Source organism: Mustela lutreola, chromosome 6 (genome assembly GCF_030435805.1).
Source record: "Mustela lutreola isolate mMusLut2 chromosome 6, mMusLut2.pri, whole genome shotgun sequence".
Classification (NCBI taxonomy): domain Eukaryota; kingdom Metazoa; phylum Chordata; class Mammalia; order Carnivora; family Mustelidae; genus Mustela; species Mustela lutreola.
Window position 1 is genome coordinate 98,661,358 of NC_081295.1, and position 15,640 is coordinate 98,676,997.

The 15,640-nt window shown below is 39.0% G+C and overlaps 1 protein-coding gene across 15 annotated transcripts in view; it reads right to left on the reverse strand.

Annotated features, from left to right (window-relative positions):
- The window catches only part of PKHD1 (PKHD1 ciliary IPT domain containing fibrocystin/polyductin), a 475,577-nt gene that overhangs the window by 143,550 nt on the left and 316,387 nt on the right, over positions 1–15,640 (reverse strand). For 14 of the 15 annotated variants that reach the window (XR_009354742.1, XR_009354743.1, XM_059178234.1 and 11 more), the window contains 4 exons: positions 12,334–12,488; positions 10,760–10,912; positions 2,642–3,520; positions 1,788–1,956 (listed from right to left, as the gene is read on the reverse strand). Coding sequence is in view for 13 of the 15 variants with exons in the window: in XM_059178234.1 (XP_059034217.1) it covers positions 1,788–1,956; positions 2,642–3,520; positions 10,760–10,912; positions 12,334–12,488 (1,356 nt within the window). In the remaining 2 variants the exon portion in view is untranslated. The remainder of the gene's footprint in view (positions 1–1,787; positions 1,957–2,641; positions 3,521–10,759; positions 10,913–12,333; positions 12,489–15,640) is intronic. The other variant, XM_059178236.1, reaches the window with a different exon arrangement.

Genomic DNA, 15,640 nt, shown 5'->3' on the forward strand with positions numbered 1-15,640 from the left:
AGAAGGGGGAAGCAGGCTCCCTGTTGAGCAGAGAGCCTGATGCAGGGCTAGATCCCAGGACCCTGAGATCATGACCTGAACTGAAGGCAGAGGCTTAACCCACTGAGACACCCAGGCACCCCTGACTCTTGGTTTTGACTCAAGCCATGATCTCAGGGTCTTGACGTAGAGCCCCCCATGTCAGGCTCCACACTCAGCATGGAGTCTGTCCCTCTCCCTCTGTGTCTCCCCCTCCAAATAACCAAATAAATAAAATCTTAAAGAAAAGAGAGAAAAAGAAATTCAACAGGATTTTATTACTAATAATGTGCTACACAAATACAAAATAAAACGCTATAGAAAATGTTATTTTCTCATTATATGAGCAAAAAGAAAGACATTCTTGTAACCAAATAGTCTAGATATCTGAATATAAAATCTTTGCCTCAATTGCTAATTTTGTAAGAAGCAAGATAAAATAAAATTTTCCTCTAATATCTAAAGAACATAATGTAATCATTTCTTTATGAAACTTTGGGGCCTTACAGGACTTTAAAATTATTATTATAAATATCAATTCCATTTGTGCTATATACAAACAAAGTAAAAATATATATTTTTATTTAACAAATATCTATTGAAAACCTACATTTATATGTTGGGGAATACAGTGGTGAAAAAGACAAACATGGTTCCTATACTTTCAGAACTGAGAGTCTGGCAGGTTATATAAACAAGTTATAAGTAATTATAGCATTGAATTATAGAGCATTTATTTGATTTCCCCTGGTCTAATAATTTTAGGTACCATCGGTAATAATATTAAATATTTATTGTATGCCAACCGTATGTCAAGTATTAATAATAAAAGAATCAGATGTTAATATCATTTAGCTTTATAACTATTTCATTCCATAAGTAGGACATGAACCTAAGGAAAACTGGGCAGGAGAAAAGATGACAGAATAATACAAATTGCAAAGCTCATAATGTTTGGGTACCAAAAAAATGGCTTAGGGATGGGCATTAAGAAGAGATTGGTGTTGAGCCAAACATATTATTTTCTAATTAGGGGAATTTTTCTTGATTCTTTTCTTTTTTAGCTAAAGGAGTTTTCCCTAATGTTGTGGGGAAAAGAAAGTAACCCATTATTCCTGCTCCTAACTTCCCTACTCCCTTTTATGACAAAAAGAATTCCTCATCTAGTTTTCAGATCCCTGTATAAAATTCCCAGATTGCATGTTCAAGAACAATAGTTACACAGGGTCTGGCTGCCAATATCTGAGACACTTCATTCAGTGCAGGGATTCTTGGCAACAGACACAGTCTCCTTTGACTTCCTAGTCCCTACACAAGGGCTCATGAGCCTTCTTCTGAAAACTAGTGACATCATACTCCATGGAAGATTCAAGACTTAGGGTAAATTTTTTTCCCAATGATTTTGAAAACACCCAAAGAAGTATCTCAAATAAAGATAAAACGATGAAACAACATTAGTAAAATTTGCATTCTATCACTTTTTGTTCTCTTTTTTAGCTAGAAAAAGAGAGAAAGAGAGAAATAGTTCTCACGAGAAAAATAGAGTCTCTGCCTCTGCTGTAGGAAAGATTGCAAAAATCTTGTATTGAAGAGCATGAACATAGGGTAAAGAACTTGAGCCATTCAATCAATCTACCGTAGCTTTCCAGAAAAACTTATTTCTATTGACATCAATGATTTTATTCTTTTTTTTCTTAACATGTTTAAGGATTTGAGAAATTGCCAAATACTTCATAAACATAGCTTATTATAAATACTAAAACTGGTACCTAGCTTGTAAAGGAGGAAAGTAGAACTTATTTTTGTCTTTGATCTTTAGCATCTTGGTCCTTTCTGCTATTATTGGGTGCATGATTCCAGTGTTCTCCACACTGGGCAGGATGCAGACATCTAGGTCATCACTATAGCAACTCTTCACAAAACTAGAAAAGGTGACATCTGAAGAAAAAAAATTTAAGATATCATAACATTAGCTCATAGAACCTACCAACAACACATATAGATCACACAACTAAATATTCTTACACAACGCATATTTGGTAGTAAATTTAAGCTATCCATGGTATTTCCAGGAGTTAATATAAATACCAATTTATAATGTCAGTAGTTCTTTAAGACCTGGACATTGTATCAAAAGAGAAGAGTATTCCAACACATTAAAGTCTTAAGAGTAATACTTTTCATCAAAGTTTTGATCATGATCCAGTGGAGGTGAGTACAATAGCACAAAAGAGATCTGATGGAAGATTAACATCACAGGTTGTGGTATAACTGGTTCTAATCCAGGCTGCCCCATCACCTACTAAGCAACTTCAGTGAAGCACAATTTCTGCATTTGTTTTCTCATTTTCATAATAGGAAAAAAAAAAAAAACACTTACCTAGAGAATTGTCATATAACCAAATTAAATAATCACTGCGAAAGTTCTTCAACATAAATAAAACAATGACTTTTTAAGGAGCATCTCCCTGTCATTATAAATCACCATTGTGCTTATCAATAGCCAGAAGGTTATCAATTGGACAGTAAGCACCAGACTACATCATATCCTCTTGCTGATATAATTTCTGAATGCTATTGAAGATCCTATGCACTACATTGCTTGGAAGCCAGAACCTCCTACCTTGAAGTTTCATCATTCCTGAAATTGAATGGCCATTCCTCACTCTGTGCCATGGTTCCTGAGGCCAGCGATTTGGTTTTGAGGTGAATACAGGCCACAAAATACCAACTCGACCCCCTCTTGGATTGGAAGGAGCTCGATCTGTTGATGTCAAATTGGCAGAGCGAGGCTTAACTCTGTCCTGAATACAGTCAAAAGAAGAGCTAGTGGCCACAATGACTGAATTCCTGAGTGTAACCTGTACATTTTCAGTGTGACTCTGTGGAGCAGAAGACACATACACCACTGCCAAGAGACCAATAGTATTATCCACCAGAGTGATGTTCTCCATCTCCACACTGTTCTCCACATGGAGCATAGCACCATAGTCAAAGTTCTTGAAAGCCAGGAAGCCAGAGATACCAGTACAGTGGTCAAACCCATTTTCCTTATAGAGATGAAGGCCATGAAGGCTTGAGTGGGCCACATTGTCGGACCAGAGAGCTTCAGGAGAGGAACACCTGTGGCCTCGGATGTGAAAGCCGAGTCGCTCCGATCCTGCCACAACATTGCCGTCAAGGCTGATGTCCTTTGCCTGGTTCACTTTGATTCCTGCCACCCACATGGTAGACCACGCTGATTGTGTGATCAGAACCACAAGGTTATTAGAGAGGGTAAAGTTCTGACCCTGCAAATCAATGCCATGGCCAACTGCACCAAACACCAGATTGTCCTTTAAAATGATCCCATGACTGGCAGCCACACGAATGCCCCCACCGCAGCTCTGGTGCAGAGTGGATGATATTATCCAGGTTCCTGCCGATGCATTAAGGAGTTCAACAGCTGAGTACAAAGGTGACCCAAAGTTCTGAATTTCCACATTTGAAAGTTGAAGGACACCTGCAAACAAAATGCAGATCTTCAGGTTACTTTTTCCTTCTCTACAAAAGGCAGAAGGATGGCCTGTTTACAGGCTCCGGGAGATGTAAAAAAAAAAAAAAAAAAAAAAAAAAAAAAAAAAAAAAATTAATGTAATAGTGTATTCTCAATACCAGCACTGTATTTCACATATGAGTCTCACTAACAACATAAGCACCATTTGAAATATCACATGAATGCCTGCCAGAGTTTCATGTGCAGACTGAAGGGTCTGGCAATAGGATGGAGGAGAGGAAGGACAGATAGGGAAGAGAGAGAGGCTCTGGAGAGAAGCACAGTAGCTGGCAGGTTCCGTGTATATTTCTGCTGAACTAGTCAAAGCCCTGGATAAGAATGAAGGAAGTACAGGTTCCTGGCGACTCCCCTCAATGCCATGTCTCCACTCAGCAACCCCATGTGAAAGGTCTATTACCATCCCCCACAAAGATATTACAAGAAGAACTATAATGGTCATTCACATAAAACATATTTTTAAATCATTTTAAAGACCCCATAAAATCTTTTCATTTTTTGTATCCCAGCCACACTGTGGTCCTTGCCTCATTTTCAGAATAAAAAGCTTCTCTACACCTTCTACATCAGGAGAGGGTTGGAATTATTTAGTCTTACCAAGGAATGTATTTGTACTAATTTAAGTAGATATTTCAAAAATACAGTATGAACTACAGCCACTAGATTGATTTAAAAATATAATGAGCACTAATATGTCAAGTATACACTCTCAATAAAATAGATAAGAACACAATTATAGGAAAAAATGAGGTGAATTAATAACTTTAGCACCTACTTCTCACATAGCACTCATTAGGTACCAGGCACTGTTCTAAGTCATATCTCAATAATGCATGTGTGCTTGTGTATAGATGTGTGTGTGTGCGTGTGTGTGTATAAACTCTTAACTTCACAAAAATTCTATGAGGTAGGTATAATTATCATCCCCATTTTACAGATAAGGAAACTGAGATAGAGAAGGTTTCAGTAACATATTACACAAGAACGTAAACAAAGGCATGCAGATGAAATACAATTAACCCCCGTGGAGGCATACTGTGGGGAATGGGAGATGTAGTGGAATACAGGAACAGCTTTGCATTGGCATTCAGTCTACTGGGCTACAGCTAATGTGCCAGGAATTAGTCATGTGCCCTTAGCTATGTAGGTCACAACTTTATCCCTCACGTTGCTTCTTTCTTCTTTCTTTTCTTTCTTTTTATTTTATTTTTTAAAAAATTTATTTATTTACTTGAGAGAGAGCGCACAAGCTGGAGGGACGGGGGAGAGAGAGTCAGAAACAGAGCCCTTGCTGAGCTTGAAGCCTGTGTGGGGCTCGATCTCAGGACCCTGAGAACACAACCTGAGCCAAAACCAAGAGGTGGACGCTTAACTGACTGAGCCAGCCAGTTGGCCCTTTTTTCTTTCTTTTTCTAAAGATACTGCCAAAGGTGAACTATAAAGTTATTTCTCATTAAAATTGGAGGGAGCTATAGTATTTCAGTAATAGTATTTAAAGTTCAAAAGAGTTCAGCCTAAACCCCCACCTCCCAACTCCCTTTTCACAGAGAAGAAGCTAACACCGGGCTGCCATGAGGACCAACCATGGCCTGGAGGACAGATGAAGTGAGAGATAATGTGTGTGGGATGCCTGGGTAAGCTTAGTCTGCTGAGCACCTGCTTTTAGTTCAGGTCATGATCTCTGGGTCTTGGGATCAAGTTCCGCATAGGGCTCCTTGCCAAGTGAGGAGCCTGCTTCTCCCTCTACCCCTCCCCTTTGCTTATGTTCTCTTTCTATCTCTCTCTCTCTCTGACAAATAACCTTAAAAAAAAAAAAAAAGGAAGAAAGAGGATGTATGTCTTTCAGGGGTACCTGGGTGACTCAGTCAGTTAGGCCACTTACTGTGTGGACTTTGGCTCAGGTCATGGTCTGGCTTCCCGGGATAGAGCGCCATGTGGGACTCCATGCTCAGTGGGGAGTCTACTTCAGATTCTCTCCCTGTTCTTCTCCCTCTGCCCCTCCCCCCATTCATGTTCTTTCTCTCTATAAAATAAATAAATCTTATTTTAAAAAAAAGACCATGTGTGTCTTTCCTTGTAACCAGATGACAGGATTCCAATACATCTAAACTTCTCAAATGACATCTATTAAGGAGGCACTGGTAGATGGTGTAGAAATATTCACTGAATGATAAAATATCCAAAAATTTTGTCTGGTGATGACATTTTTGACAGCTCCCTCACCAATAGCACACAGCTGAAAGAGCTGTTGAACCTGTCTCTATAGAACTATGACCCAAAGGCCACACCAAACATTAGCTTCCACACGTAAGTAGCTTATTTTGTAGAATAGAAAGTGGTTCTAGAATCTCAGTCAATGTAATGTTATCAGTATTTTTTAATTTATGGGGCTTTTTAATGTCTTATACTTACATGGCTATAATTCATAGTTTTAAATCATTCAAGAACTTTTTTACTTCTGTGCATATTAACTAGTGGCTGAAAGCCAATCAATAATAGTAAATACTTAAAATGTCTTGAGCATTTAAGTGAATAATTAAACAATGATTACGTTCATGACTACTATCTTATTTCTCCTTTCAAAAATCACAATTCTAAGTAAAAATTGCTGGATATTATTGGTCTAAAAAAGAATGACAGGGGCCTCCAATTTAAAAGTACGAATTGGGGGCACCTGGGTGGCTCAGTTAATTAAGCATCTGCCTTTAGCTCAGGTCAGCCTGATGCCCCACATCACGCTCACTACTCAGCAGGAAGCCTGCTTCTCCCTCTCCCACTTCCCCTGCTTGTGTTTCTTCTCTCTGTGTGTCTCTGTCAAGTGAATAAATATGAAGGAATGAATGAACGAATGTAGGAATTGTAACTCCTGGCTTGATTTTCTACCCTATAATTACTCAGCACCCATAGCCGGCATTCTTGACCTGCACTTGCTGATTCCACCCCATTTAGGCTCTAAAGTGTATTTGCAGAAAATTGCGAGGCTTCTTAATTTAGTATGGGAAACTGGATTAAATTCTAGAATGAGAGGGACATTAGTGGAAAAACTGGTAGAATATGAATAATATCATGAATTTAGTTAAGAGTAAGGCACCAATATAATCTTTTTGGTTTTGACAAATGTAACAAATATGTCTGATATTAACAAGAGAGCATGGGCAAAAGGTATACAGGAACTCTCCATACTATATTTGCAACTCTTCTCTAAATCAAAGATGATTAGCAGATTATTTAACAAAGGCTTTTAACAAAAGCCTATTTTAACAAAAATTAGCAGATTATTTAACAAGGGCTTCATGATCAGAGCTGAATTTGAACGTTAACTCTGCCACTTTCTAGCTGGGTGACTTTTCTTACTCTTCACTTTCTTCATTCCCATTTATGGAGCACTTAATACTAGGAGTTATTACACTAGAAAAACAGTGATGAAAGATCCAACCTTACCCTTAAGTTGTTCACAAGCTCATAAGTGAGTTTCAACATAAGAAGACAATTTTATTACAGACTCTGCTTCTTCATCTATAAAATGTCTCTCTCATGAAGATACTAGGATTACATGAGATAAAATAGGCATGAAAATCGGCATTAGATTGCTGGCAGGATGGCACAGGAGTAGGAGACCTAAATTTTGTTTGCTCCTAGGAATTCAGCTAGATAGTAATCAAACCATTCTGAACACCTACAAACTCAGCAGGAGATCAAATAAAAAAATAGAACCAATTCTATGAATAGAAAAGCCACCACTTTCTGGAAGGTAGGACATATGGAGAACTGAATCCAAGGTGATATATGGAAAGATAGACTGTGGGGGGAGGGGTCAGCTATCAGCAAGTGATAGAGCAGCAAAGCATAAAATCAGAACTTTTAGAAGACTGCTCCACTGAGGGATGTTGCTCCAGTGGCTAAGCGAGAAGTGGAACCATCACTGGGACAGTGTGGTCTCAGGACCCTTGGGGTCACAGAAAGACCAGCAGTGCCTGAGTGTGGCAGAGCTCCCAAGTATCAGAGGAGGGGAGCTTGTTGCAAAGATAGAGCCAAGAAGCGGGGTCTCAGCTCAAGGTTGTCATAAACCATATTCTGCAGCAGAGTTGGGACCCTACTCTTTGAGCAGGAGCCAACAAATGGCAGATCCAGGAAGACTCCCCTTCGTCCCCCAGGAGGAACAGCATGGGAGTGCACTGCAGGAATCTGTTGGGTTTAGAGGCCCCAAATGGGGCCATGTCCCAGAGAGAGAAATGCTCCATCACAGTTCAAGTGAGCTCAGAGTATGCCTGGAAAACCAGTGAAAGAAGAATGATTGACTGCTTTTCTCTGAGGGCTCAGTGAGGAATGGAACCCTGAGCTCTCAGCTTCTCCAGGGCTGGAGATTGGGAGACCACCATTTTCATTCTTATCCTCCAAAGCTGCACAGAAAACTTTGAGGGAACAAAAGCTACCAAGAGCAAACTCGAGCAGATTACTAACCCTGGCCTTATATCAGATAAGTTAGATTTTAAGCCAAAAACTACAATAAGAGGTAAGGAAGGACACTTTGTCATATTTAAAGGGTCTATCCAAGAAGAAGATCTAACAATTTTAAATATCTATGCCCCTAACATGGGAGCAGCCAATTATATAAACCAGTTAATAACAAAATCAAAGAAGCACATTGAAAATAATACAATAATAGTATGGAACTTAAACACTCCCTTCACTGAAATGGACAGATCATCTAAGCAAAAGATCAACAAGGAAATAAAGGTTTAAATGATACACTGGACCAGATGGACATCACACATATATTCAGAACATTCCATCTCAAAGAAACAGAATACGCAATCTTCTCTCTAGTGCACATGGAACATTCTCCAGAATAGATCACATCCTAGGTCACAAATCAGGTCTCAGCCGGTACCAAAAAATTGGGATCATTCCCTGTATATTTTCGGACCACAGTGCTTTGAAACTAGAACTCAATCACAAGAGGAAAGTTGGAAAGAACTAAAATACATGGAGGCTAAAGAGCATCCTACTGAAGAATGAATGTGTCAACCAGGAAATTAAAGAAGAATTTTAAAAATTCATGGAAACAAATAAAAATGAAAATACAACTGTTCAAACTTTTGGGGATGTAGCAAATGTGATCCTAAGAGGAAAGTATATAGCAATACAAGGCTTTCTGAAGAAACAAGGAAGGTCTCAAATACACAACCAACCCTATACCTAAAGAAGCTGGAGAAAGAACAGCAAATAAAGCCTAAACCCAACAGAAGAGAAATAATACGCAAGCTGGTGCAGCCACTCTGGAAAACAGTATGGAGGTTCCTCAAGAAGTTGAAAATAGAGCTACCCTATGACCCAACAATTGCACTACTGGGTATTTACCCCAAAGATACAAATGTAATGATCCAAAGGGGCACCTGCACCCCCATGTTTATAGCAGCAATGTCCACAATAGCCAAATTATGGAAAAAGTCTAAATGTCCATCAGCAGATGAATTAATTAAAAAGTTGTGATATATATATATATATATATATATATATATATATATGAATATTATGCAGCCATCAAAAAGTGAAATCTTGCCATTTGCAATGATGTGGATGGAACTAGAGGGTATTATGCTAAGTGAAATAAGTAAGTCAGAGAAAGGCAATTATCATATGATCTCACTGATATGATGAATTTGATAAACAAGACAGAGGATCATAGGGGAATAGAGGGAAAAATGAAACAGGATGAAACCAGAGAGGGAGACAAACCTTATGGTTTGTTAATCCCAGGAAACAAAAAGGTTTGCCGTAGGGGAGGTCGGTAGGAGGGATGGGGTGGCTGGGTGATAGACACTGGGTATGTGTTGCGGTGAGCACTGTAAATTGTGTAAGGGGTACAGACCTGTACCCCTGAAAGAAATAATTCATTATATGTTATTTTTTTTTAATTGGCATTAACCCTGTTCTAGAACATCCCTTCCCCTGGGATGATTTAACAATCCTGAATCAGTAATACCAGAAGTTTGGGATCCTGACAGCATGACAGTCTGGCCCTGTCTAAACTGACCTTCTATCCTGTGATGGTGTTCTAGTGCAGACTGCAGGTTTTGGTTAAAAGAGGCCCTTTTCCTAGTCCTGTTTCCAGAAGAACAGGACTCAGCCTGTGTCTCAATGCTCTAAAGCATGGCTTCTCAATCTCAACACTACTGACATTTCAGACCAGAGAATCCTTTCTTGTGGGAGGCTATCCTTGCATTGTAGGATATACTGTAGGTTCTTTAGCATCTCCTGACTAGATGCCAGAAACCCCCCAAATTGTGACAAGCAAACTGTCTCAAGATACTGGCAAAAATGTCTTTTGGGGAGAGGGGAGGAACAAAGTCACTTCTGTTGAGGACCTGTGGGACATCGGGCCTATGGAAAGAGAGCTTGTTCCATGGGCCAGAAATCCTGAACTTTTTATTTAAGTTTGGTAGGAATACTGCCCTTTACCATACTGGTAGAACAGATGTGCCAACAAAAAGTGTTTCATGTTCAATATATTTGGGAAGTAGTTAGATCCTTTATTCCAGGCCTTCTCAGAGCCTTTATTATATTCATGTACTCAGTGACTTTCTAAGATGGAGCTACAGTGATATCCTTACCCAAATATATTTGACCAAGAGATAATTTTGGAATACTATTTAAGGAATACAAGTTTAAGAACAAGTTCCTAATCAAATAATGTTACAGCATTCCAAAAGAGTTAAAGCCTGAAAGAAATGAGAAAGATTGAACTGATCCTTAAAATAGTCTAGAATATGGAAATCATTTTTATTTAAATTTATGCCATTAATTTATAGCATGAGCTGAGGCCTGCCATCAGATATAGCGTGCTACTGGGAAAGAGTAATAGAAATTCAGGAAAGAGATAAAATTCAAGTGGTCATTAAATCATCTATAATTTCAAAGCAGAGGAAATTTCACATCTGCTGAAGATGTTTTCTTTGAGGTAAAAATGCGCATATGTGCTGATCGCTAGTATATTATTTTAACATCAGACTGATAATTAAGCACAGATTAGAACTCAAAATTCAGAGCTTCTCAGAGCACAAAGGAGCCATCTAATTTGAACATTTTGTTTTATACATGAAAATTCTCAGAGTTGGAATTTCTGAGTGTCCCAGATGAATAATAGGCTCCAATGGGTAATGGTTAGGAACTTAAAATTCCATTTACCTGAAAATTCCTCACTGCTGGACTTTCTGAAGGACCCCACAAGTAATCTCACCCTGCATGATATATCAGGCTGGATTTGTATATTTCGGGTCAAAAGTCCAACCTCTGCAGCCAAACGAATGGATCGGCCATCCTCCATGACATGGACGCTTCCTAGGGCAATAGGAATTGGGCAAGGAAAAAAAAACCTTAAAAACCTATTTCGGAAATTGTCAGCTGGGGACCCAGAGAACCTGACAAATGAAAACACTCCTCTCCCCTCGGAAGTCCTACCAACATTAAGGTTGCTTTTCCTCGGGCATTCTCCACAAATGTCAGCTGAGAAATGAAAAGCTCGTTCACTTATCTCTCTTTGGGATCAGAGTGAGAGTGTTTGAGCAAGAATTCATTTCTCCTTAATAACTGTGGGTACTGGGACAAGGAAGTCAGGGCACACCCGTCCAATTAGTGGGGTCCCCAATGTCCTTCCTTAAATTCATAGGTGTGAGACTTGAGTGTTTGGCTGTACATTGTCCGTGGACCTCTCTGATGAGAGTGAAAAATCTCAGACTGACTAAGGTGGTGACAGAGCTAAAGTAGCAATGTATAGGAGTAAAGCGACAAAGAGCAGAGGCAGTGCCCTCTCAGGATGGACCCGGTCTTAAGCTCAGCCCTGCCTGAAGGAGCCTCCTCAGGGGTGGGAATGGAGTGCCCTGCAGATCTGATTCACTGCCCTCTGTTTACACCACACCTCACATCCTATGAGCAAGGACTGCTGGAGAGTTCTCCTTTTTCCTCCACTTTTTAAAAAAGAAATCGTCCTTGGAATTATTACTTAGAAACAACTTTAAACATAATCCTGTTGAATACATGTATGTTCCTCTCCCATATCAGAAACAAAAAGATATTCCCTACTCCATTTCCATGTTTTATTACTTATTAGTTAGAGTTCTTGGATTAAATATATTTATTGGACTGAACTAGGAAACTCATAGTTATTTATAATTTATGTGCAATATACTTGAACTGTGCATAGTGTATAAAAATAGTCACACTTTTTTTGTTAAAAAGGTATTTGGCTTTTTATCTTTCTTTTTTTTTTTTAATAGTAGTAATAGTACATAAAGTGTTAGGAAGGACACATTCCTGAGCATGGAAAAAGAAGCCATTATTTACAATAACTGCCAAATTCGAAGTGATTTCATGATTCAGTGTGCCAAGGAATGAACTGGAAATTCAGCTCCCACGAGGTTTATTGTGGCTTAGTGATGAAAGTGACCTTGAACAAGATGCTTAACCTTTCTGCTTGCTTGAACAAGATACTTAATCTTTCTGCTTGTTTCTAGACTTGCCATTATATGTAAAAAGCAAAAATTAAACTAACAAAAATTCCTTCTCATCTCAGTATAATTTAAAAGTTAGGCAATACAATTAATGATGGGATACAGGTAAAGACTTCTAGGATGAGTTTAGGGAGCAGCAAGGTATTATCCACTCCCTCTGAACAGCCACTGGACACAAGATCCCCAGGAAGGTTTCTGAACACATTCTTTCTGGCTCAACCATTTCCCTTTCCCAACAAACCAAAGCCTTACCAACATGCCGGTGTTTGAGCTGTTCATGGATCTTAACATGGTGAGCCTGAGCTTCTTTCACAGTGAGGACCTCTGCTTCATGAGGTTCATAAGAAGAGGAGCTAAGGACGATTTTGTCATGGGGTCGCCAATCCACTGTGTCCTGTACTATAATTCTGTAACAGCACAAAAGTGTCATTAAGTCTACTGGCCGTGCAACCCAGAACACCTACTAACTCCAAAGAGAAAAGGAAATCCCCTGCAACCGCCAACTCCCACCAGATTGACTTAGAGATAACAAGTCAAGACAGAGAAAAAAGGCTTTTGTGAAAAGTTTAATTTTCATGGGGTCAATGGTCTGGCTTATGTGTATGCATCACAAGGATTACAAAGAGATTCTGTAGCCCTAAGTACAAGACAAAGAGTAAAAGTTCCAGAGTTTACTATATGCCAATGACACATGGTTTCTTAGAAAAGGCATCTTTCTCCCTGATTGGGAAACAGCTTGAAAAGTAAAAGTGGTTCAAAAGAAATCTTTTCTCACATTTTCTAAAGAACTGTTATGCCATTTTGGGGGGCAATTTATCATCGTATATTAAGGCTCCTGGTCTTCTTCATGGTCAGACAGATATAACATGGATCCTAGAGATGTCTTCTTCTTCATGGTCAGACAGATATAACATGGATCCTAGAGATGTCACTTACCAGTTATGTGACCTTAAGAAATCTCCTTGCTGAGTTTCTCATCTTCATCTGAAAAATGCCAATATTGAAAGCTTCCCTCTGACAACCCTATGTTACTGCAGGCACTAATGGGATGCATTTCTTGAGTGTGCTATGTTCCAAACACTGTTTCTACTACAATATGAAACAATGATGGTTTGTTCCTTTTCATTTTTTTAACTCACATTTAATAAAACTTCTGTTCAATCTTTCACTGCTGCCTAGCCTTTCCTAGTGAATATGTCTGCTTTATTCTTCATTTGCAGTCATTACCAACTTCAATGGCATAAGTCTATTTTAATAACCTGCCTCTTTTGCTAATGTCCACATTTTAGCAAGCTTTGACAAGAGATTCTCCTCTACCCATAAATCTTCACCCAGGGAGTAAGTCCATGTGAAGGCTATTCAGTCATGAAACATTTATTGATTGAACAACTGGTAAGCACCAGATACTATAGTAGATGCTAGAGGCACAGTGGTAAATAAAACATATTCATTTGCATTTTTTAAAATGGCAACTTATATTTTGACTAGTAGACATCCTTAAAGAGTTCACTCCAAGGGAGATGAAATATACAGGTTTCAATATAATATTAACATTAAAAAAACCCTCAAATAAATTACAGGGGATTGTTTGTGGGTCAATGGTACAAGTCTACTATGAACCAAAGATAACTAATTCATGTCTGTACAACTGAGCTTAGATGGAGAGGGAGAGTACAGAAAAAAAGACTACTGTCAATTGCTATAATTTTAATGAAAAAATTTATTCTTACCTTAGTTCCTCATTTGTCATGACATCCTACATACAGAATATTAAAGTAACTGCTAGTTTTTAAAGGCAAAGTAACTAAACTCAAAGAGAGGAAATAACAAAGGTTAACACTAGATCATGGAATGGAGCCAGAGGTTGGATTAGGACAAGGGAAGTTTAATTAAGTCCAGGTTCTTTCCACTAAATAACATTGCCTCACCTGTCTGACTCATAGTCCTTCACCAGCTAAATGGTAAGAAAAAAAAAAAAAAAGAAAGAAAGAAAGAAAAAGAAATACCAGGGTGCCTGGGTGGCTCAGTTGGTTAGGCATCAGCTTTGGCTCAGGTTGTGATTTCAGGGTCCTGGGATCCAGTTCTGCATTGGGCTCTGCTTTCAGAGGGGAGTCTGCTTCTCCCTCTCCTCAACCCCACCACTTGTACTCTCTCTCAAATAAATTAATAAAATCTTAAAAGACCCAATACCCCCACATCTCAGAATGATATCAAGATAATCCACAAAATTATGAAAAATCTGTGAACCATACAATGGAATACCATACAGTCATTTAAAAAGTGCATTGTAGCAGAGCATAAATTACAAAACATTGTGTTCATGATGTGCAGATTGAAAGAACAAGGATATAAAACAATATGACCAATTTGTTTTTTAAATAAAAACAATGCACGTAGAGAAAACAGAAGACAGGAAGGATGCACAGTAAAATATTAGCCCACCTATGGATGGTGAGTTTATTAGTGATTTTCACTTAAATGTAAATTTTCTAAATTAACAGATAATACATCATAGTAAGAAAAAATACTTTTTTAAAAAGAAAATGAGGTTATGAATATAAAGGCACACCAAAGTCAATTGGCAGTACAAATGAAACTGATCCTTTCCTTCATGTTAAGTGTCATCTGGATAATCTTTTTATTATTATCTGTACTGCTGAATAAAGTTCTTCAGATGATAGGCACTATAATGTTCTGAAAAGTTTCTTATTAAATGAGTTAAAACTCATTTCTTGTGGTCATAGGGGATTTTTAGGGCAGAGGCTTTGAGATATACGGAAAACCCTAGACTAGTGGCCACAGTGTGGTCTCTGCAGGACAGAGTACAGTGCTGCCATGAGATCTTTTTCCCAGACACAGCCCATGGGGCATGCTGAGGGCTCCTTGGAACTTCCAGAGAGCTCCACCCAGGCAAGAGAGCCCCTGGCCCAGTGTTGGGTATAATGCCAGGGCCCCTCCATCTGTGTCGTAGGAGGCCTGCCCCATATTCCCTCCTGAAAGGCACACCTTGATGGAGCCAGAGTCTGCATGGACAACCATCTCCAGCTGGTCCTACTGGGACTGGATCCATCCTCTACCCCGAAGGTTCTGGTTACAGCTGCTACTTGTACTTGTGAACAGATTTTTGTCTACACTGGGAAAAGGCATGTACAACATTGGTAGGAGATAGAGCCCACCCTCCATGCCTGTCCCAGACATTTTTTTTAAATTTAATTTTTTATTTTTTATAAACATATATTTTTATCCCCAGGGGTACAGGTCTGTGAATCACCAGGTTTACACACTTCACAGCACTCACCAAAGCACATACCCTCCCCAATGTCCATAATCCCACCCCCTTCTCCCAAACCCCCTCCCCCCAGCAACCCTCAGTTTGTTTTGTGAGATTAAGAGTCACTTATGGTTTGTCTTCCTCCCAATCCCATCTTGTTTCATTTATTCTTCTCCTACCCACTTAAGCCCCCATGTTGCATCACCACTTCCTCATATCAGGGAGATCATATGATAGTTGTCTTTCTCTGCTTGACTTATTTCACTAAGCATGATACGCTCTAGTTCC